This window comes from Heterodontus francisci, chromosome 34 (assembly GCF_036365525.1).
Source record: "Heterodontus francisci isolate sHetFra1 chromosome 34, sHetFra1.hap1, whole genome shotgun sequence".
Taxonomy (NCBI): domain Eukaryota; kingdom Metazoa; phylum Chordata; class Chondrichthyes; order Heterodontiformes; family Heterodontidae; genus Heterodontus; species Heterodontus francisci.
This window is the reverse complement of record NC_090404.1, coordinates 16,302,629-16,327,983: the sequence shown is the minus strand read 5'-3', so window position 1 is coordinate 16,327,983 and position 25,355 is coordinate 16,302,629. Positions and strand designations below refer to the sequence as shown.

Below are 25,355 nucleotides of genomic sequence, written 5' to 3'. Positions count from 1 at the left end.
TAGAGGGAGGGGGGGGAATAAGGGGAGGGGGGAATAAGGGGACGGAGAGGGAGGGGGTGGAATAAGGGGAAGGAGGGGGGGAGGAAGGGAGGGGGGAATAAGGGGAGGGAGGAGGGGGGGAATAAGGAGACGGGGGAGGGGGGGAATAAGGGAGAGGAAGGAGGAGGGGGGAATAGGGAGACGGGAGGGGGGAATAAGGGAGGGAAGGAGGGGGAAAATAAGGAGACGGAGAGGTAGGGGGGAAGAAGGGACAGAGAGGAGGGGGGAATAAGGGGACGGAGAGAGAGGTGGGAATAAGGGGACAGGTGGGGAGGGGAAGGAGAAATGTAAATTTTGAGGTTGTGATAATCCACACTAAGTCTGTCTGTCGGCCTGTTTTGTTTTGTTGCTGAAGTGGCTGATTGGGAGGGTGAATGGTGGCTTGGCGGAGGTGATCGGTGGGGGGAGAAAGTGAAGGGATTGTTCCCCTTTGTTGGTGGCTTCCCATTGGCGACTGACTGCTGCCGTTTCACATCCCCGCCCCCGGTCTCGGCCTGTCTGAGCCTGCCCTCTATCCCTGCAGTACCAAATGCTGGCCAGTTGAGTGCAGCCAAACACGAGCATAGCCATCCTGAGGGGAGGCTCCCCCCACCACCCCTCCCCCTCCCCCTCCCCACACACTCCCTGGGCCACCTGCACACTCTCAAGCTGGCCTTTCTGGTGAGCCCTAGGGTTCGTGGGTGTCTGGGGCAGTGGGAAATTGGACAGGCACTCGAGGGAAATAAACTTGCAAGGCTATGGGGCCGAGAGTGGGAGGGGGGGGGGGGGGGGGCGGGGGAGGGTGGTGGGCAGGGGAATGGGACTGACTGGATTGCTCTACGGAGAGCTGGCGTGGTCCCGAGGGGCCGAATGGCCTCCTTCCCTCCCCTCCCCAGATAGAACTGGGAAATAAGGAGCTCAGAGTTCGCCAAGGGGACGCTACCCAATCGGATGGCTGTGCAGAGGTAGGTGGGGGTTGCCGTAAAGTCGCTGGAAGATTGTCGGGGTGGACGTACCTGTGTGTACTCGCAGGTGGACCTTCAGGTGGTGAGATGAGCGGAAACCTTTCCCGCAGTAGACGCAGTCCCGAACGGCGAGGCCCCGGGCCCGGTCGGCGGACAGCCTGAACCCGATCTCCCCTGGGGCGGAGAATGCAACAAAAAAAAACCACACGAGGCATGAGTACAGCAGATTCGTGGCACAGAGAGAAAGAGACATCCTCAGAGGTTTGACCCGCTGATTTAGCCTCCACCCCATCCCCCATCAGGGAGGACGCTGACCCCAGCTACCCAGAGGGTCAAAGGTCAGCGTCTCAACCCGTCCCCATCAGAGAGAGGAGATTGTGCAGTAGCATCGTGGTAACATGAAGGGACTAGCAACGCAGAGGCCTGGACAAATGATCGGGAGACATGAGTTCAAATCCCATTGGAAATTAAATTCAGTTCATGAAATCAATCCGGAATTAAAAAGTAAAAGCTAGTCTCCATAACAGTCAACTCAAAACTCCTGGAGCGTCCTGCTTCGCTAAAGTCCTTCAGAGAAGGAAATCCGTCCTCCTTACCCGGTCTGGCCTACAAAGCTCCAGACCCAAAGCAACGTGGCTGAACTGCCCCCTGAAATGGCCCAGCGAGCCACTCAGTTGTGTTCAAGAAGTCGGCTCTCCACCACCCTCTCGAGGACACTCGGGGACGGGCAAGAAATGCTGGGCCGTGCAGGGATGATTACACCCTGTGAATGAATTAATAAACAATTTATGGGTCCTCCTTTTCTGAAATGCAAGTTTCAGTATGTGTTCAGTGGTGTGGCTGGGGGGCCCTCAAAGTCCGAACTAGGCCCGTTAATCTGTGGCCCAACCAGCTGCTGCCAGTGAGCATGTTTTCCACCACCCATCCCCACACCAGGCTTTGCTATCTCCCGCTGCACTGCCTTGTTACACAGCGTTTGCATGAATAATGAGCCTTGCTGCAAAATGCCACTCATTAGCAAAGCTCAGTGACGTCCATCGAGGCACCAGAACGTTCCGTCCCCCAATAAGGTGGCTGAATAATTCCCCCACACAGTCGGAGCCTCTCTACAATACAAGGCTTCAGACGGTCGGAGCCTCTCTACAGCACAGGGCTTCAGACATTCGGAGCCTCTCTACAATACAAGGCTTCAGACGGTCGGAGCCTCTCTACAGTACAGGGCTTCAGACATTCGGTGCCTCTCTACGATACAAGGCTTCAGACGGTCGGAGCCTCTCTACGATACAAGGCTTCAGACGGTCGGAGCCGCTCTACGATACAAGGCTTCAGACGGTCGGAGCCTCTACAGTACAGGGCTTCAGACATTCGGTGCCTCTCTACGATACAAGGCTTCAGACGGTCGGAGCCTCTCTACGATACAAGGCTTCAGACGGTCGGAGCCTCTCTACGATACAGGGCTTCAGACGGTCGGAGCCTCTTGACGATACAAGGCTTCAGACGGTCGGAGCCTCTCTACAATACAAGGCTTCAGACGGTCGGAGCCTCTCTACGATGCAGGGCTTCAGACAGTCGGAGCCTCTCTACGATGCAGGGCTTCAGACATTCGGAGCCTCTCTACGATACGGGGCTTCAGACGGTCGGAGCCTCTCTACGATACGGGGCTTCAGATGGTCGGAGCCTCTCTACGATACGGGGCTTCAGATGGTCGGAGCCTCTCTACGATACAAGGCTTCAGACATTCGGAGCCTCTCTACGATGCAGGGCTTCATACGGTCGGAGCCTCTCTACGATACAAGGCTTCAGACGGTCGGAGCCTCTCTACGATGCAGGTCTTCAGACATTCGGAGCCTCTCTACGATACGGGGCTTCAGACAGTCGGAGCCGCTCTACGATACGGGGCTTCAGACAGTCGGAGACTCTCTACGAAACGGGGCTTCAGACGGTCGGAGCCTCTCTACGATACGGGGCTTCAGACGGTAGGAGCCTCTCTACGATACGGGGCTTCAGACGGTCGGAGCCTCTCTGCGATACTGGGCTTCAGACAGTCGGAGCCTCTCTACGATACGGGGCTTCAGACGGTCGGAGCCTCTCTACGATATGGGGCTTCAGTCGGTCGGAGTCTCTCTACGATACGGGGCTTCAGACAGTTGGAGCCTCTCTACGATACGGGGCTTCAGTCGGTCGGAGCCTCTCTACGATACAGGGCTTCAGTCGGTCGGAGCCTCTCTACGATACGGGGCTTCAGACGGTTGGAGCATGTCTACAATACAGGGCTTAAGTCAGTCAGAGCCGCTGTACAATATGGGGCTTCAGACGGTTGGTGCATGGCTACAATACAGGGCTTCAGTCGGAGCCGCTGTACCATTTGGGGCTTCAGACGGTTGGAGCATGTCTACAATACAGGGCTTAAGTCAGGCAGAGCCGCTGTACGATATGGGGCTTCAGACGGTCGGAGCCTCTGCACAATACGGGGCTTCAGTCGGTCGGAGCCTCTTTACGATACGGGGCTTCAGATGGTCGGAGCCTCTCTACGATATGGTGCTTCAGACAGTCGGAGCCTCTCTACGATACAGGGCTTCAGACGGTCGGAGCCTCTCTACGATACGGGGCTTCAGACGGTCGGAGCCTCTCTACGATACGGGGCTTCAGACGGTCGGAGCCTCTCTACGATACGGGGCTTCAGACGGTCGGAGCCTCTCTACGATACGGGGCTTCAGACAGTCGGAGCCTCTCTACGATACAGGGCTTCAGACGGTCGGAGCCTCTCTACGATACGGGGCTTCAGACGGTCGGAGCCTCTCTACGATACGGGGCTTCAGACGGTCGGAGCCTCTCTACGATACGGGGCTTCAGACGGTCGGAGCCTCTCTACGATACGGGGCTTCAGTCGGTCGGAGCCTCTCTACGATACGGGGCTTCAGACGGTCGGAGCCTCTCTACGATACTGGGCTTCAGACGGTCGGAGCCTCTCTGCGATACGGGGCTTCAGACGGTCGGAGCCGCTGTACAATAAGGGGCTTCAGATGGTTGGAGCATGTCTACAATACAGGGCTTCAGTCAGTCGGAGCCGCTGTACAATCTGGGGCTTCAGACGGTTGGAGCATGTCTACAATACAGGGCTTAAGTCAGTCAGAGCCGCTGTACGATATGGGGCTTCAGACGGTCGGAGCCTCTGCACAATACGGGGCTTCAGATGGTCGGGACCTTTCTGTTAGGGAGCTTCAGACAATCGGGGCCTGTCTCTAATAGGAGGCTTCAGACAACTGGAGCACACACTTAATATGGAGAGACTTGTTCTGGGGATGTTGGTGGCCCAGGCAATGAGGCAAATCCACATTCATTGTCCATTCCAGTTGCCCTGATGGGCATTGAGTCCATCACCTCGTATGGGACTGGAGTCCCCCCATCCCCCCACCATCCCGTAAAAAGACAGCTTGCATTTGTGTAGTGCTTATCACGACCACCGGATGTCTCAAATGAAGAACGTTTGAAGTGTAGTTACTGATGTAATGCAGCCAATTTGTACAAAGCAAGCTCCCACAAATAGCAATGTGATAATGGCCAGATAAAATGTTTTTGTGATGTTGACTGAGACATAGTTATTGACCAGGACAAGTCCACACATTACCTCCCACCTCCCCACCTGCTTCAAGATGGTGCCATGGAGTATTTTACATCCACCCAAGCAAGCAGATATGGCCTCAGTTGAATGCCACATCTGAAAGACGACACCTCTGACAGTGCAGCAGCCCCTCAGTTTTGCATTGGAGAGTTAACCTTGATTTTTGAGCTTAAGCCTGGTATGAGACTTGAAACCAGAACCTGTGACTCAGGTGAGGGTGCTACTTACTGAGCCACAGCTGATACGGGTAGGCTTAGACCAGGGAGTGGAGGCAGGCTCCCTCCCCTGTATGCCCAGACTTGAAAGTGGTGACAGGCTCCCTCCCCTGCAGAACAGAGCGTAAAAGGTCAGTGTTTGACCCATCACAGTGTGGAGATCATCATCCCCCTGAGAATTAGATTTGGGTGGGGAGTGAGTGAGGAGAAAATTCGACTGGGTGGGGAATGAGGGAGGCGAGTGGGATTAGACTGGGTGGGGAGTGAGGGAGGAGTGTAGGATTAGACTGGGTGGGGAGTGAGGGAGGAGTGTGGGATTAGACTGGTGGGGAGTGAGGAGAGTGGGTTAGGTGGAGAGTGAGGAGAGTGGGATTAGACTGGGTGGGGAGTGAGTGAGGAGAGTGGGATTAGACTGGGTGGGGAGTGAGGGAGGAGAGTAGGATTAGACTGGGTGGAGAGTGGGATTAGACTGGGTGGGGAGTGAGGGAGGAGAGTAGGATTAGACTGGGTGGGCAGTGAGGGAGGAGAGTAGGATTAGACTGGTGGGGAGTGAGGAGAGTGGGTTAGACTGGGTGGAGAGTGAGTGAGGAGAGTGGGATTAGACTGGTGGGGAGTGAGGAGAGTGGGTTAGACTGGGTGGGGAGTGAGTGAGGAGAGTGGGATTAGACTGGGTGGGGAGTGAGTGAGGAGAGTGGGATTAGACTGGGTGGGGAGTGAGGGAGGAGAGTAGGATTAGACTGGGTGGAGAATGAGGGAGGAGAGTAGGATTAGACCGGGTGGGGAGTGAGGGAGGAGAGTAGGATTAGACTGGTGGGGAGTGAGGAGAGTGGGTTAGACTGGGTGGAGAGTGAGTGAGGAGAGTGGGATTAGATTGGGTGGGGAGGGAGGAGAGTAGGATTAGACTGGTGGGGAGTGAGGAGAGTGGGTTAGACTGAGTGGCGAGTGAGTGAGGAGAGTGGGATTAGACTGGGTGGGGAATGAGGGAGGAGTGTGGGATTAGACTGGTGGGGAGTGAGGAGAGTGGGTTAGACTGGTGGGGAGTGAGGAGAGTGGGTTAGACTGGGTGGAGAGTGGGATTCGACTGGGTGGGAAGTGAGGGAGGAGAGTGGGATTAGACTGGGTGGGGTGTGAGGAGAGTGGGATTAGACTGGGTGGAGAGTGAGAGGGGATAGTGGGATTAGACTGGATGGAGTGAGGAGAGTGGGATTAGACTGGGTGGGGTGTGAGGGAGGAGAGTAGGATTAGACTGGTGGGGAGTGAGGAGAGTGGGTTAGACTGGGTGGAGAGTGAGTGAGGAGAGTGGGATTAGATTGGGTGGGGAGTGAGGGAGGAGAGTAGGATTAGACTGGTGGGGAGTGAGGAGAGTGGGTTAGACTGAGTGGCGAGTGAGTGAGGAGAGTGGGATTAGACTGGGTGGGGAATGAGGGAGGAGTGTGGGATTAGACTGGTGGGGAGTGAGGAGAGTGGGTTAGACTGGTGGGGAGTGAGGAGAGTGGGTTAGACTGGGTGGAGAGTGGGATTCGACTGGGTGGGAAGTGAGGGAGGAGAGTGGGATTAGACTGGGTGGGGTGCGAGGAGAGTGGGATTAGACTGGGTGGAGAGTGAGAGGGGATAGTGGGATTAGACTGGATGGAGAGTGAGGAGAGTGGGATTAGACTGGGTGGGGTGTGAGGAGAGTGGGATTAGACTGGGTGGAGAGTGAGAGGGGATAGTGGGATTAGACTGGATGGAGAGTGAGGAGAGTGGGATTAGACTGGGTGGGGAGTGAGGGAGGACAGTGGGATTAGACTGAGTGGGGGAGTGAGAGGGGAGAGTGGGATGAGATTGGGTGGGGAGTGAGTGAGGAGAGTGGGATTAGACTGGGTGGGGAGTGAGGGAGGAGAGTGGGATTAGACTGGGTCGGGATTGAGGAGAGTGGGATTGACTGGATGGAGAGTGAGGAGAGTGGGATTAGACTGGGTTGGGATTGAGGAGAGTGGGATTGACTGGGTGGAGAGTGAGTGAGGAGAGTGGGATTGGACTGGGTGGGGAGTGAGGGAGGAGAGTGGGATTAGACTGGGTGGGGAGTGAGGGAGGAGAGTGGGATTAGACTGGGTCGGGATTGAGGAGAGTGGGATTGACTGGATGGAGAGTGGGATTAGACTGGGAAGGATTTGGAGAGTGGGATTCAGATGGAAGTATTGTCAGTGGCATTAAAGATTAAATGGGCGCAGGATGTAAGAAGGGGAAGATTATCTTTGTGTTCTGCCCTGAACAGTGAGACTGCTTGGGCGAAAACATTTCATTGCATGTGTGTCCTTGAATATTCCCTTGTTTCTATCTTGGGTCTCTGGGAATTGAATGCAACACCACACTGAACGACTCCCCCGCATCAAACTTGTCAACGGCCTGAATAACATCAAACTCCAGCGGCACTGTTCCAGTCCTCCTGTTAGCGAACGAAACAAGCCCAGATTCCTGAGTCAGTGCCTTCTCAAAACTTCAATCAATGTTCACCACATTCATGGTCCTTCATTGTTCCGAATTCTGTAATTCTGTAACCAACATCCGGACCCTCCTTAAATCCTCTCCCATTTAATATTTTACACCCTCGATCGGGTCCCTCCTTAACCCCCTCTGTCCCATTTAATATTTTACACCCTCGATCGGGTCCCTCCTTAACCCTCTCTGTCCCATTTAATATTTTACACCCTCGATCAGGTCCCTCCTTAACCCCCTCTGTCCCATTTAATATTTTATACCCTCGATCGGGTCCCTCCTTAACCCCCTCTGTCCCATTTAATATTTTACACCCTCGATCGGGTCCCTCCTTAACCCTCTCTGTCCCATTTAATATTTTACACCCTCGATCGGGACCCTCCTTAACCCCCTCTGTCCCATTTAATATTTTACACCCTCGATCGAATCCCTCCTTAACCCTCTCTGTCCCATTTAATATTTTACACCCTCGATCGGAAACCTCCTTAAGCCCCTCTGTCCCATTTAATATTTTACACCCTCGATCGGGACCCTCCTTAACCCCCTCTGTCCCATTTAATATTTTACACCCTCGATCGGGACCCTCCTTAACCCCCTCTGTCCTATTTAATATTTTACACCCTCGATCGAATCCCTCCTTAATCCCCTCTGTCCCATTTAATATTTTACACCCTCGATCGGGACCCTCCTTCACCCCCTCTGTCCCATTTAATATTTTACACCCTCGATCGGGACCCTCCTTAACTCCCTCTGTCCTATTTAATATTTTACACCCTCGATCGGGACCCTCCTTAACCCCCTCTGTCCTATTTAATATTTTACACCCTCGATCGAATCCCTCCTTAACCCTCTCTGTCCCATTTAATATTTTACACCCTCGATCGGAAACCTCCTTAAGCCCCTCTGTCCCATTTAATATTTTACACCCTCGATCGGGACCCTCCTTAACCCCCTCTGTCCCATTTAATATTTTACACCCTCGATCGGGACCCTCCTTAACCCCCTCTGTCCCATTTAATATTTTACACCCTCGATCGGGACCCTCCTTCACCCCCTCTGTCCCATTTAATATTTTACACCCTCGATCGGGACCCTCCTTAACTCCCTCTGTCCTATTTAATATTTTACACCCTCGATCGGGACCCTCCTTAACCCCCTCTGTCCTATTTAATATTTTACACCCTCGATCGAATCCCTCCTTAACCCTCTCTGTCCCATTTAATATTTTACACCCTCGATCGGAAACCTCCTTAACCCCCTCTGTCCCATTTAATATTTTACACCCTCGATCGGGACCCTCCTTAACCCCCTCTGTCCCATTTAATATTTTACACCCTCGATCGGGACCCTCCTTAACCCCCTCTGTCCTATTTAATATTTTACACCCTCGATCGAATCCCTCCTTAATCCCCTCTGTCCCATTTAATATTTTACACCCTCGATCGGGACCCTCCTTCACCCCCTCTGTCCCATTTAATATTTTACACCCTCGATCGGGACCCTCCTTAACTCCCTCTGTCCTATTTAATATTTTACACCCTCGATCGGGACCCTCCTTAACCCCCTCTGTCCTATTTAATATTTTACACCCTCGATCGGGACCCTCCTTAACCCCCTCTGTCCTATTTAATATTTTACACCCTTGATCGGGACCCTCCTTAATCCCCTCTGTCCTATTTAATATTTTACACCCTCGATCGGGACCCTCCTTAACTCCCTCTGTCCCATTTAATATTTTACACCCTCGATCGGGTCCCTCCTTAACTCCCTCTGTCCCATTTAATATTTTACACCCTCGATCGGGACCCTCCTTAACCCCCTCTGTCCCATTTAATATTTTACACCCTCGATCGAATCCCTCCTTAACCCCCTCTGTCCCATTTAATATTTTATACCCTCGATCGGGACCCTCCTTAACCCCCTCTGTCCTATTTAATATTTTACACCCTCGATCGGAACCCTCCTTAATCCCCTCTGTCCCATTTAATATTTTACACCCTCGATCGGGACCCTCCTTAATCCCCTCTGTCCCAATTAATATTTTACACCCTCGATCGGGACCCTCCTTAATCCCCTCTGTCCCATTTAATATTTTATACCCTCGATCGGGACCCTCCTTAATCCCCTCTGTCCCATTTAATATTTTACACCCTCGATCGGGACCCTCCTTAACCTCCTCTGTCCCATTTAATATTTTATACCCTCGATCGGGACCCTCCTTAACCCCCTCTGTCCCATTTAATATTTTATACCCTCGATCGGGACCCTCCTTAATCCCCTCTGTCCCATTTAATATTTTACACCCTCGATCGGGACCCTCCTTAATCCCCTCTGTCCCATTTAATATTTTATACCCTCGATCGGGACCCTCCTTAATCCCCTCTGTCCCAATTAATATTTTACACCCTCGATCGGGACCCTCCTTAACCCCCTCTGTCCCATTTAATATTTTATACCCTCGATCGGGACCCTCCTTAATCCCCTCTGTCCCATTTAATATTTTACACCCTCGATCGGGACCCTCCTTAACCCCCTCTGTCCCATTTAATATTTTATACCCTCGATCGGGACCCTCCTTAATCCCCTCTGTCCCATTTAATATTTTACACCCTCGATCGGGACCCTCCTTAACCTCCTCTGTCCCATTTAATATTTTACACCCTCGATCGGGTCCCTCCTTAAACCCCTCTGTCCCATTTAATATTTTACACCCTCGATCGGGACCCTCCTTAACCCCCTCTGTCCCATTTAATATTTTACACCCTCGATCGGGACCCTCCTTAACCCCCTCTGTCCCATTTAATATTTTATACCCTCGATCGGGACCCTCCTTAATCCCCTCTGTCCCATTTAACATTTTACACCCTCGATCGGGACCCTCCTTAATCCCCTCTGTCTCATTTAATATTTTACACCCTCGATCGGGACCCTCCTTAATCCCCTCTGTCTCATTTAATATTTTACACCCTCGATCGGGACCCTCCTTAACCCCCTCTGTCCCATTTAATATTTTACACCCTCGATCGGGACCCTCCTTAACCCCCTCTGTCCTATTTAATATTTTACACCCTCGATCGGGACCCTCCTTAACCCCCTCTGTCCCATTTAATATTTTACACCCTCGATCGGGACCCTCCTTAACCCCCTCTGTCCTATTTAATATTTTACACCCTCGATCGGGACCCTCCTTAACCCCCTCTGTCCCATTTAATATTTTACACCCTCGATCGGGACCCTCCTTAATCCCCTCTGTCCCATTTAATATTTTACACCCTCGATCGGGTCCCTCCTTAATCCCCTCTGTCCCATTTAACATTTTACACCCTCGATCGGGTCCCTCCTTAATCCCCTCTGACCCATTTAATATTTTACACCCTCGATCGGGACCCTCCTTAATCCCCTCTGTCCCATTTAATATTTTACACCCTCGATCGGGACCCTCCTTAATCCCCTCTGTCCCATTTAACATTTTACACCCTCGATCGGGTCCCTCCTTAATCCCCTCTGACCCATTTAATATTTTACACCCTCGATCGGGACCCTCCTTAATCCCCTCTGTCCTATTTAACATTTTACACCCTCGATCGGGTCCCTCCTTAATCCCCTCTGTCCCATTTAATATTTTACACCCTCGATCGGGACCCTCCTTAATCCCCTCTGTCCCATTTAACATTTTACACCCTCGATCGGGTCCCTCCTTAATCCCCTCTGTCCCATTTAATATTTTACACACTCGATCGGGACCCTCCTTAACCCCCTCTGTCCCATTTAATATTTTACACCCTCGATCGGGTCCCTCCTTAATCCCCTCTGTCCCATTTAATATTTTACACCCTCGATCGGGACCCTCCTTAACCCCCTCTGTCCCATTTAACATTTTACACCCTCGATCGGGTCCCTCCTTAATCCCCTCTGACCCATTTAATATTTTACACCCTCGATCGGGACCCTCCTTAATCCCCTCTATCCCATTTAATATTTTACACCCTCGATCGGGTCCCTCCTTAATCCCCTCTATCCCATTTAACATTTTACACCCTCGATCGGGACCCTCCTTAATCCCCTCTATCCCATTTAACATTTTACACCCTCGATCGGGACCCTCCTTAATCCCCTCTATCCCATTTAACATTTTACACCCTCGATCGGGACCCTCCTTAATCCCCTCTATCCCATTTAACATTTTACACCCTCGATCGGGTCCCTCCTTAATCCCCTCTGACCCATTTAATATTTTACACCCTCGATCGGGACCCTCCTTAACCCCCTCTGTCCTATTTAATATTTTACACCCTCGATCGGGACCCTCCTTAATCCCCTCTGTCCTATTTAATATTTTACACCCTCGATCGGGACCCTCCTTAATCCCCTCTGTCCTATTTAATATTTTACACCCTCGATCGGGACCCTCCTTTACTCCCTCTGTGTCCGATTTAACATTTTACACCCTCGATCGGGACCCTCCTTAATCCCCTCTGTCCCATTTAATATTTTACACCCTCGATCGGGACCCTCCTTAATCCCCTCTGTCCCATTTAATGTTTTACACCCTCGATCGGGACCCTCCTTAACCCCCTCTGTCCCATTTAATATTTTACACCCTCGATCGGGACCCTCCTTAATCCCCTCTATCCCATTTAATATTTTACACCCTCGATCGGGTCCCTCCTTAACCCCCTCTATCCCATTTAATATTTTACACCCTCGATCGGGACCCTCCTTAATCCCCTCTGTCCTATTTAATATTTTACACCCTCGATCGGGACCCTCCTTAATCCCCTCTGTCCTATTTAATATTTTACACCCTCGATCGGGACCCTCCTTAATCCCCTCTATCCCATTTAATATTTTACACCCTCGATCGGGACCCTCCTTAATCCCCTCTATCCCATTTAATATTTTACACCCTCGATCGGGACCCTCCTTAATCCCCTCTATCCCATTTAATATTTTACACCCTCGATCGGGACCCTCCTTAATCCCTTCTGTCCTATTTAATATTTTACACCCTCGATCGGGACCCTCCTTAATCCCCTCTGTCCTATTTAATATTTTACACCCTCGATCGGGACCCTCCTTTACTCCCTCTGTGTCCGATTTAACATTTTACACCCTCGATCGGGACCCTCCTTAATCCCCTCTGTCCCATTTAATATTTTACACCCTCGATCGGGTCCCTCCTTAATCCCCTCTGTCCTATTTAATATTTTACACCCTCGATCGGGACCCTCCTTTACTCCCTCTGTGTCCGATTTAACATTTTACACCCTCGATCGGGACCCTCCTTAATCCCCTCTGTCCCATTTAATATTTTACACCCTCGATCGGGACCCTCCTTAATCCCCTCTGTCCCATTTAATATTTTACACCCTCGATCGGGTCCCTCCTTAATCCCCTCTGTCCTATTTAATATTTTACACCCTCGATCGGGACCCTCCTTTACTCCCTCTGTGTCCGATTTAACATTTTACACCCTCGATCGGGACCCTCCTTAATCCCCTCTGTCCCATTTAATATTTTACACCCTCGATCGGGTCCCTCCTTAATCCCCTCTGTCCTATTTAATATTTTACACCCTCGATCGGGACCCTCCTTTACTCCCTCTGTGTCCGATTTAACATTTTACACCCTCGATCGGGACCCTCCTTAATCCCCTCTGTCCCATTTAATATTTTACACCCTCGATCGGGACCCTCCTTAATCCCCTCTGTCCCATTTAATATTTTATACCCTCGATCGGGACCCTCCTTAACCCCCTCTGTCCCATTTAATATTTTAAACCCTCGATCGGGACCCTCCTTAATCCCCTCTGTCCCATTTAATATTTCATACCCTCGATCGGGACCCTCCTTAACCCCCTCTGTCCCATTAAATATTTTACACCCTCGATCGGCTCCGTCCTTCACCCCCTCTGTCCCATTAAATATTTTACACCCTCGATCGGGACCCTCCTTAATCCCCTCTGTCCCATTTAATATTTTACACCCTCGATCGGGTCCCTCCTTAATCCCCTCTGTCCCATTTAATATTTTACACCCTCGATCGGGACCCTCCTTAACCCCCTCTGTCCCATTTAATATTTTACACCCTCGATCGGGACCCTCCTTTACTCCCTCTGTGTCCGATTTAATATTTTACACCCTCGATCGGGACCCTCCTTTACTCCCTCTGTGTCCGAGTTAACATTTTACACCCTCGATCGGGTCCCTCCTTAATCCCCTCTGTCCCATTTAATATTTTACACCCTCGATCGGGACCCTCCTTTACTCCCTCTGTGTCCGATTTAATATTTTACACCCTCGATCGGGACCCTCCTTAATCCCCTCTGTCCCATTTAATATTTTACACCCTCGATCGGGTCCCTCCTTAACCCCCTCTGTCCTATTTAATATTTTACACCCTCGATCGGGACCCTCCTTTACTCCCTCTGTGTCCGATTTAATATTTTACACCCTCGATCGGGACCCTCCTTAATCCCCTCTGTCCCATTTAATATTTTACACCCTCGATCGGGACCCTCCTTAATCCCCTCTGTCCCATTTAATATTTTACACCCTCGATCGGGACCCTCCTTAATCCCCTCTGTCCCATTTAATATTTTACACCCTCGATCGGGACCCTCCTTAATCCCCTCTGTCCCATTTAATATTTTACACCCTCGATCGGGACCCTCCTTAATCCCCTCTGTCCCATTTAATATTTTACACCCTCGATCGGGACCCTCCTTAATCCCCTCTGTCCCATTTAATATTTTACACCCTCGATCGGGTCCCTCCTTAATCCCCTCTGTCCTATTTAATATTTTACACCCTCGATCGGGACCCTCCTTTACTCCCTCTGTGTCCGATTTAACATTTTACACCCTCGATCGGGACCCTCCTTAATCCCCTCTGTCCCATTTAATATTTTACACCCTCGATCGGGACCCTCCTTAATCCCCTCTGTCCCATTTAATATTTTATACCCTCGATCGGGACCCTCCTTAACCCCCTCTGTCCCATTTAATATTTTACACCCTCGATCGGGACCCTCCTTAACCCCCTCTGTCCCATTTAATATTTTACACCCTCGATCGGGACCCTCCTTAACCCCCTCTGTCCCATTTAATATTTTACACCCTCGATCGGGACCCTCCTTAACCCCCTCTGTCCCATTTAATATTTTACACCCTCGATCGGGACCCTCCTTAACCCCCTCTGTCCCATTTAATATTTGATACCCTCGATCGGGACCCTCCTGAACCCCCTCTGTCCCAATTAATATTTGATACCCTCGATCGGGACCCTCCTTAACCCGCTCTGTCCCATTTAATATTTTACACCCTCGATCGGGACCCTCCTTAACCCCCTCTGTCCCATTTAATATTTGATACCCTCGATCGGGACCCTCCTTAACCCGCTCTGTCCCATTTAATATTTTACACCCTCGATCGGGACCCTCCTTAACCCCCTCTGTCCCATTTAATATTTTACACCCTCGATCGGGACCCTCCTTAACCCCCTCTGTCCCATTTAATATTTTACACCCTCGATCGGGACCCTCCTTAACCCCCTCTGACCTATTTAATATTTTACACCCTCGATCGGGTCCGTCCTTAACCCTCTCTGTCATATTTAATATTTTACACCCTCGATCGGAAACCTCCTTAACCCCCTCTGTCCCATTTAATATTTTATACCCTCGATCGGGACCCTCCTTAACCCCCTCTGTCCCATTTAATATTTTATACCCTCGATCGGGACCCTCCTTAATCCCCTCTGTCCCATTTAATATTTTATACCCTCGATCGGGCCCCTCCTTAACCCCCCTCTGTCCCATTTAATATTTTACACCCTCGATCGGGACCCTCCTTAACCCCCTCTGTCCCATTTAATATTTTATACCCTCGATCGGGTCCCTCCTTAATCCCCTCTGTCCCATTTAATATTTTATACCCTCGATCGGGCCCCTCCTTAACCCCCCTCTGTCCCATTTAATATTTTACACCCTCGATCGGGACCCTCCTTAACCCCCTCTGTCTCATTTAATATTTTACACCCTCGATCGGAAACCTCCTTAACCCCCTCTGTCTCATTTAATATTTTACACCCTCGATCGGAAACCTCCTTAACCCCCTCTGTCCCATTTAATATTTTATACCCTCGATCGGAAACCTCCTTAACCCCCTCTGTCCCATTTAATATTTTATACCCTCGATCGGGACCCTCCTTAACCCCCTCTGTCCCATTTAATATTTTATACCCTCGATCGGGACCCTCCTTAATCCCCTCTGTCCCATTTAATATTTTATACCCTCGATCGGGCCCCTCCTTAACCCCCCTCTGTCCCATTTAATATTTTACACCCTCGATCGGGACCCTCCTTAACCCCCTCTGTCTCATTTAATATTTTACACCCTCGATCGGAAACCTCCTTAACCCCCTCTGTCCCATTTAATATTTTACACCCTCGATCGGGACCCTCCTTAACCCCCTCTGTCTCATTTAATATTTTACACCCTCGATCGGAAACCTCCTTAACCCCCTCTGTCCCATTTAATATTTTACACCCTCGATCGGGACCCTCCTTAACCCCCTCTGTCCTATTTAATATTTTACACCCTCAATCCGGACCCTCCTTAACCCCCTCTGTCCTATTTAATATTTTACACCCTCGATCGGGACCCTCCTTAACCCCCTCTGTCCCATTTAATATTTTACACCCTCGATCGGGACCCTCCTTAACCCCCTCTGTCCTATTTAATATTTTACACCCTCGATCGGGACCCTCCTTAACCCCCTCTGTCCCATTTAATATTTTACACCCTCGATCGGGACCCTCCTTAATCCCCTCTGTCCCATTTAATATTTTATACCCTCGATCGGGACCCTCCTTAACCCCCTCTGTCCTATTTAATATTTTCCACCCTCGATCGGGACCCTCCTTAATCCCCTCTGTCCCATTTAATATTTTATACCCTCGATCGGGACCCTCCTTAACCCCCTCTGTCCTATTTAATATTTTATACCCTCGATCGGGACCCTCCTTAACCCCCTCTGTCCTATTTAATATTTTATACCCTCGATCGGGACCCTCCTTAACCCCCTCTGTCCTATTTAATATTTTCCACCCTCGATCGGGACCCTCCTTAATCCCCTCTGTCCCATTTAATATTTTATACCCTCGATCGGGACCCTCCTTAACCCCCTCTGTCCCATTTAATATTTTATACCCTCGATCGGGACCCTCCTTAACCCCCTCTGTCCTATTTAATATTTTATACCCTCGATCGGGACCCTCCTTAACCCCCTCTGTCCTATTTAATATTTTATACCCTCGATCGGGACCCTCCTTAATCCCCTCTGTCCTATTTAATATTTTATACCCTCGATCGGGACCCTCCTTAACCCCCTCTGTCCTATTTAATATTTTATACCCTCGATCGGGACCCTCCTTAACCCCCTCTGTCCTATTTAATATTTTATACCCTCGATCGGGACCCTCCTTAATCCCCTCTGTCCTATTTAATATTTTATACCCTCGATCGGGACCCTCCTTAACCCCCTCTGTCCTATTTAATATTTTACACCCTCGATCGGGACCCTCCTTAACCCCTCTGTCCTATTTAATATTTTACACCCTCGATCGGGACCCTCCTTAACCCCCTCTGTCCTATTTAATATTTTACACCCTCGATCGGGACCCTCCTTAACCCCTCTGTCCTATTTAATATTTTATACCCTCGATCGGGACCCTCCTTAACCCCCTCTGTCCTATTTAATATTTTACACCCTCGATCGGGACCCTCCTTAATCCCCTCTGTCCTATTTAATATTTTATACCCTCGATCGGGTCCCTCCTTCACCCTCTCTGTCCTATTTAATATTTTATACCCTCGATCGGGACCCTCCTTCACCCTCTTTGTCCCATTTAATATTTTACACCCTCGATCGGAAACCTCCTTAACCCCCTCTGTCCCATTTAATATTTTATACCTTCGATCGGGACCCTCCTTAAACCCCTCTGTCCCACTTAATATTTTACACTCTCGATCGGGACCCTCCTTAACCCCCTCTGTCTCATTTAATATTTTACACCCTCGATCGGGACCCTCCTTAACCCCCTCTGTTCCATTTAATATTTTACACCCTCGATCGGGACCCTCCTTCACCCCCTCTGTCCCATTTAATATTTTACACCCTCGATCGGGACCCTCCTTCACCCCCTCTGTCCCATTTAATATTTTACACCCTCGATCGGGACCCTCCTTAACCCCCTCTGTCCTATTTAATATTTTATACCTTCGATCGGGACCCTCCTTAAACCCCTCTGTCCCATTTAATATTTTATACCTTCGATCGGGACCCTCCTTAACCCCCTCTGTCCCATTTAATATTTTATACCTTCGATCGGGACCCTCCTTAACCCCCTCTGTCCCATTTAATATTTTATACCTTCGATCGGGACCCTCCTTAAACCCCTCTGTCCCATTTAATATTTTACACTCTCGATCGGGACCCTCCTTAACCCTCTCTGTCCCATTTAATATTTTATACCTTCGATCGGGACCCTCCTTAACCCCCTCTGTCCCATTTAATATTTTATACCTTCGATCGGGACCCTCCTTAAACCCCTCTGTCCCATTTAATATTTTACACTCTCGATCGGGACCCTCCTTAACCCTCTCTGTCCCATTTAATATTTTACACCCTCGATCGGGACCCTCCTTAACCCCCTCTGTCCCATTTAATATTTTACACTCTCGATCGGGACCCTCCTTAACCCTCTCTGTCCCATTTAATATTTTACACCCTCGATCGGGACCCTCCTTCACCCCCTCTGTCCCATTTAATATTTTATACCTTCGATCGGGACCCTCCTTAACCCCCTCTGTCCCATTTAATATTTTACACCCTCGATCGGGACCCTTCTTAACCCCATCTGTCCTATTTAATATTTTACACCCTCGATCGGGACCCTCCTTCACCCCCTCTGTCCCATTTAATATTTTACACCCTCGATCGGGACCCTCCTTCACCCCCTCTGTTCCATTTAATATTTTACACCCTCGATCGGGACCCTCCTTAACCCCCTCTGTCCCATTTAATATTTTACACTCTCGATCGGGACCCTCCTTCACCCCCTCTGTCCCATTTAATATTTTACACCCTCGATCGGGACCCTCCTTAACCCCCTCTGTCCCATTTAATATTTTACACCCTCGATCGGGACCCTCCTTAATCCCCTCTGTCCCATTTAATATTTTACACCCTCGATCGGGACCCTCCTTAATCCCCTCTGTCCCATTTAATATTTTACACCCTCGATCGGGACCCTCCTTCACCCCCTCTGTTCCATTTAATATTTTATACCCTCGATCGGGACCCTCCTTAATCCCCTCTGTCCCATTTAATATTTTATACCCTCGATCGGGACCCTCCTTAATCCCCTCTGTCCCATTTAATATTTTACACTCTCGATCGGGACCCTCCTTCACCCCCTCTGTTCCATTTAATATTTTACACCCTCGATCGGGACCCTCCTTAACCCCCTCTGTCCCATTTAATATTTTACACCCTCGATCGGGACCCTCCTTAACCCTCTCTGTCCCATTTAATATTTTATACCCTCGATCGGGACCCTCCTTAATCCCCTCTGTCCCATTTAATATTTTATACCCTCGATCGGGACCCTCCTTAACCCCCTCTGTCCCATTTAATATTTTATACCCTCGATCGGGACCCTCCTTAATCCCCTCTGTCCCATTTAATATTTTATACACTCGATCGGGACCCTCCTTAATCCCCTCTGTCCCATTTAATATTTTACCCCCTCTGTCCCATTTAATATTTTATACCCTCGATCGGGACCCTCCTTAATCCCCTCTGTCCCATTTAATATTTTATACCCTCGATCGGGACCCTCCTTAATCCCCTCTGTCCCATTTAATATTTTATACACTCGATCGGGACCCTCCTTAATCCCCTCTGTCCCATTTAATATTTTACCCCCTCTGTCCCATTTAATATTTTATACCCTCGATCGGGACCCTCCTTAACCCCCTCTGTCCCATTTAATATTTTATACCCTCGATCGGGACCCTCCTTAATCCCCTCTGTCCCATTTAATATTTTATACACTCGATCGGGACCCTCCTTAATCCCCTCTGTCCCATTTAATATTTTACCCCCTCTGTCCCATTTAATATTTTACACTCTCGATCGGGACCCTCCTTAATCCCCTCTGTCCCATTTAATATTTTATACACTCGATCGGGACCCTCCTTAATCCCCTCTGTCCCATTTAATATTTTACCCCCTCTGTTCCATTTAATATTTTACACTCTCGATCGGGACCCTCCTTAACCCTCTCTGTCCCATTTAATATTTTATACCCTCGATCGGGACCCTCCTTAACCCCCTCTGTCCCATTTAATATTTTATACCCTCGATCGGGACCCTCCTTAATCCCCTCTGTCCCATTTAATATTTTATACCCTCGATCGGGACCCTCCTTAATCCCCTCTGTCCCATTTAATATTTTACCCCCTCTGTTCCATTTAATATTTTACACCCTCGATCGGGACCCTCCTTAACCCCCTCTGTCCCATTTAATATTTTACACTCTCGATCGGGACCCTCCTTCACCCCCTCTGTTCCATTTAATATTTTACACCCTCGATCGGGACCCTCCTTAATCCCCTCTGTCCCATTTAATATTTTACCCCCTCTGTTCCATTTAATATTTTACACCCTCGATTGGGACCCTCCTTAACCCCCTCTGTCCCATTTAATATTTTACACCCTCGATCGGGACCCTCCTTAATCCCCTCTGTCCCATTTAATATTTTATACACTCGATCGGGACCCTCCTTAATCCCCTCTGTCCCATTTAATATTTTACACTCTCGATCGGGACCCTCCTTAATCCCCTCTGTCCCATTTAATATTTTATACACTCGATCGGGACCCTCCTTAATCCCCTCTGTCCCATTTAATATTTTATACACTCGATCGGGACCCTCCTTAATCCCCTCTGTCCCATTTAATATTTTATACACTCGATCGGGACCCTCCTTAATCCCCTCTGTCCCATTTAATATTTTATACACTCGATCGGGACCCTCCTTAATCCCCTCTGTCCCATTTAATATTTTACCCCCTCTGTTCCATTTAATATTTTACACTCTCGATCGGGACCCTCCTTAACCCCCTCTGTCCCATTTAATATTTTACCCCCTCTGTCCCATTTAATATTTAACACCCTCGATCGGGACCCTCCTTAACCCCCTCTGTCCCATTTAATATTTTACACCCTCGATCGGGACCCTCCTTAACCCCCTCTGACCCATTTAATATTTTACACCCTCGATCGGGACCCTCCTTAACCCCCTCTGTCCCATTTAATATTTTATACCCTCGATCGGGACCCTCCTTAACCCCCTCTGTCCCATTTAATATTTTACCCCCTCTGTCCCATTTAATATTTTACACCCTCGATCGGGACCCTCCTTAACCCCCTCTGTCCCATTTAATATTTTATACCCTCGATCGGGACCCTCCTTAACCCCCTCTGTCCCATTTAATATTTTATACCCTCGATCGGGACCCTCCTTAACCCCCTCTGTCCCATTTAATATTTTACCCCCTCTGTCCCATTTAATATTTAACACCCTCGATCGGGACCCTCCTTAACCCCCTCTGTCCCATTTAATATTTTACACCCTCGATCGGGACCCTCCTTAACCCCCTCTGACCCATTTAATATTTTACACCCTCGATCGGGACCCTCCTTAACCCCCTCTGTCCCATTTAATATTTTATACCCTCGATCGGGACCCTCCTTAACCCCCTCTGTCCCATTTAATATTTTACCCCCTCTGTCCCATTTAATATTTAACACCCTCGATCGGGACCCTCCTTAACCCCCTCTGTCCCATTTAATATTTTACACCCTCGATCGGGACCCTCCTTAACCCCCTCTGTCCCATTTAATATTTTACACCCTCGATCGGGTCCGACTTAACCCCCTCTGTCCCATTTAATATTTTACACCCTCGATCGGGACCCTCCTTAACCCCCTCTGACCCATTTAATATTTTACACCCTCGATCGGGACCCTCCTTAACCCCCTCTGTCCCATTTAATATTTTACACCCTCGATCGGGACCCTCCTTAACCCCCTCTGTCCCATTTAATATTTTACACCCTCGATCGGGACCCTCCTTAATCCCCTCTGTCCGATTTAATATTTTACACCCTCGATCGGGACCCTCCTTAATCCCCTCTGTCCGATTTAATATTTTATACCCTCGATCGGGACCCTCCTTAACCCCCTCTGTCCCATTTAATATTTTACACCCTCGATCGGGACCCTCCTTAATCCCCTCTGTCCCATTTAATATTTTATACCCTCGATCGGGACCCTCCTTAACCCCCTCTGTCCCATTTAATATTTTATACCCTCGATCGGGACCCTCCTTAATCCCCTCTGTCCGATTTAATATTTTATACCCTCGATCGGGACCCTCCTTAATCCCCTCTGTCCGATTTAATATTTTATACCCTCGATCGGGACCCTCCTTAACCCCCTCTGTCCCATTTAATATTTTACACCCTCGATCGGGACCCTCCTTAATCCCCTCTGTCCCATTTAATATTTTACACCCTCGATCGGGACCCTCCTTAATCCCCTCTGACCCATTTAATATTTTACACCCTCGATCGGGACCCTCCTTAATCCCCTCTGTCCCATTTAATATTTTATACCCTCGATCGGGACCCTCCTTAACCCCCTCTGTCCCATTTAATATTTTACACCCTCGATCGGGACCCTCCTTAATCCCCTCTGTCCCATTTAATATTTTATACCCTCGATCGGGACCCTCCTTAACCCCCTCTGTCCCATTTAATATTTTACACCCTCGATCGGGACCCTCCTTAACCCCTCTGTCCGATTTAATATTTTACACCCTCGATCGGGACCCTCCTTAACCCCCTCTGTCCTATTTAATATTTTACACCCTCGATCGGGACCCTCCTTAATCCCCTCTGTCCCATTTAATATTTTATACCCTCGATCGGGACCCTCCTTAACCCCCTCTGTCCCATTTAATATTTTACACCCTCGATCGGGACCCTCCTTAACCCCTCTGTCCGATTTAATATTTTACACCCTCGATCGGGACCCTCCTTAACCCCCTCTGTCCTATTTAATATTTTACACCCTCGATCGGGACCCTCCTTAACCCCCTCTGTCCTATTTAATATTTTACACCCTCGATCGGGACCCTCCTTAACCCCTCTGTCCGATTTAATATTTTACACCCTCGATCGGGACCCTCCTTAACCCCTCTGTCCGATTTAATATTTTACACCCTCGATCGGGACCCTCCTTAATCCCCTCTGTCCTATTTAATATTTTATACCCTCGATCGGGACCCTCCTTAATCCCCTCTGTCCCATTTAATATTTTACACCCTCGATCGGGACCCTCCTTAACCCCTCTGTCCGATTTAATATTTTACACCCTCGATCGGGACCCTCCTTAACCCCCTCTGTCCTATTTAATATTTTACACCCTCGATCGGGACCCTCCTTAACCCCTCTGTCCGATTTAATATTTTACACCCTCGATCGGGACCCTCCTTAACCCCTCTGTCCGATTTAATATTTTACACCCTCGATCGGGACCCTCCTTAACCCCCTCTGTCCTATTTAATATTTTACACCCTCGATCGGGACCCTCCTTAATCCCCTCTGTCCCATTTAATATTTTACACCCTCGATCGGGACCCTCCTTAACCCCCTCTGTCCCATTTAATATTTTACACCCTCGATCGGGACCCTCCTTAACCCCCTCTGTCCCATTTAATATTTTATACCCTTGATCGGGACCCTCCTTAACCCCCCTCTGTCCGATTTAATATTTTACACACTCGATCGGGACCCTCCTTAAGCCCCTCTGTCCCATTTAATATTTTATACCCTTGATCGGGACCCTCCTTAATCCCCTCTGTCCCATTTAATATTTTATACCCTTGATCGGGACCCTCCTTAACCCCCTCTGTCCCATTTAATATTTTACACCCTCGATCGGGACCCTCCTTAACCCCCCTCTGTCCGATTTAATATTTTACACACTCGATCGGGACCCTCCTTAAGCCCCTCTGTCCCATTTAATATTTTATACCCTTGATTGGGACCCTCCTTAATCCCCTCTGTCCCATTTAATATTTTATACCCTTGATCGGGACCCTCCTTAATCCCCCCTGTCCCATTTAATATTTTATACCCTTGATCGGGACCCTCCTTAATCCCCTCTGTCCCATTTAATATTTTATACCCTTGATCGGGACCCTCCTTAATCCCCCCTGTCCCATTTAATATTTTATACCCTCGATCGGGACCCTCCTTAATCCCCTCTGTCCGATTTAATATTTTATACCCTCGATCGGGACCCTCCTTAACCTCCTCTGTCCCATTTAATATTTTACACCCTCGATCAAATCCCTCCTTACCCCCCTCTGTCCCATTTAATATTTTACACCCCCGATCGGGACCCTCCTTAACCCCCTCTGTCCCATTTAATATTTTACACCCTGGATCGAATCCCTCCTTAACCCCCTCTGTCCCATTTAATATTTTATACCCTCGATCGGGACCCTCCTTAACCCCCTCTGTCTCATTTAATATTTTACACCCTCGATCGGGACCCTCCTTAACCCCCTCTGTCCCATTTAATATTTTACACCCTCGATCGAATCCCTCCTTAACCTCCTCTGTCCCATTTAATATTTTATACCTTCGATCGGGACCCTCCTTAACCCCCTCTGTCCCATTTAATATTTTACACCCCCGATCGGGACCCTCCTTAATCCCCTCTGTCCCATTTAATATTTTACACCCTCGATCGAATCCCTCCTTAACCTCCTCTGTCCCATTTAATATTTTACACCCTCGATCGAATCCCTCCTTAACCTCCTCTGTCCCATTTAATATTTTATACCTTCGATCGGGACCCTCCTTAACCCCCTCTGTCCCATTTAATATTTTACACCCCCGATCGGGACCCTCCTTAATCCCCTCTGTCCCATTTAATATTTTACACCCTCGATCGAATCCCTCCTTAACCTCCTCTGTCCCATTTAATATTTTACACCCTCGATCGAATCCCTCCTTAACCTCCTCTGTCCCATTTAATATTTTATACCTTCGATCGGGACCCTCCTTAACCCCCTCTGTCCCATTTAATATTTTACACCCTCGATCGAATCCCTCCTTAACCTCCTCTGTCCCATTTAATATTTTATACCTTCGATCGGGACCCTCCTTAACCCCCTCTGTCCCATTTAATATTTTATACCTTCGATCGGGACCCTCCTTAACCCCCTCTGTCCCATTTAATATTTTACACCCTGGATCGAATCCCTCCTTAACCCTCTCTGTCCCATTTAATATTTTATACCCTCGATCGGGACCCTCCTTAACCCCCTCTGTCTCATTTAATATTTTACACCCTCGATCGGGACCCTCCTTAACCCCCTCTGTCCCATTTAATATTTTACACCCTCGATCGAATCCCTCCTTAACCTCCTCTGTCCCATTTAATATTTTATACCTTCGATCGGGACCCTCCTTAACCCCCTCTGTCCTATTTAATATTTTATACCCTCGATCGGGACCCTCCTTAACCCCCTCTGTCCCATTTAATATTTTATACCCTCGATCGGGACCCTCCTTAACCCCCTCTGTCCTATTTAATATTTTATACCCTCGATCGGGACCCTCCTTAACCCCCTCTGTCCCATTTAATATTTTATACCCTTGATCGGGACCCTCCTTAACCCCCTCTGTCCTATTTAATATTTTACACCCTCGATCGGGACCCTCCTTAACCCCCTCTGTCCCATTTAATATTTTATACCCTCGATCGGGACCCTCCTTAACCCCCTCTGTCCCATTTAATATTTTATACCCTCGATCGGGACCCTCCTTAACCCCCTCTGTCCCATTTAATATTTTATACCCTCGATCGGCTCCGTCCTTAACCCTCTCTGTCTTATTTAATATTTTACAC

The 25,355-nt window shown here is 49.1% G+C and overlaps 2 protein-coding genes across 2 annotated transcripts in view; one reads left to right on the top strand and one right to left on the bottom strand.

The window, feature by feature from the left end:
• The window catches only part of LOC137348672 (FH1/FH2 domain-containing protein 3-like), a 55,372-nt gene extending 54,918 nt beyond the window's left edge, over window positions 1-454 (top strand). The window contains exon 8 of the mRNA XM_068013931.1: window positions 395-454. Coding sequence (XP_067870032.1) covers window positions 395-454 — 60 coding nt within the window. The remainder of the gene's footprint in view (window positions 1-394) is intronic.
• Window positions 455-957: 503 nt separating this feature from the next.
• LOC137348671 (zinc finger protein 536-like) overlaps window positions 958-25,355 on the bottom strand; it is a 42,649-nt gene continuing 18,251 nt past the window's right edge. Inside the window, exons 4-5 of the mRNA XM_068013930.1 lie at window positions 2,264-2,393; window positions 958-1,157 (exon numbers count right to left, since the gene is read on the bottom strand). Of these exons, the coding sequence (XP_067870031.1) occupies window positions 958-1,157; window positions 2,264-2,393 (330 nt within the window). The remainder of the gene's footprint in view (window positions 1,158-2,263; window positions 2,394-25,355) is intronic.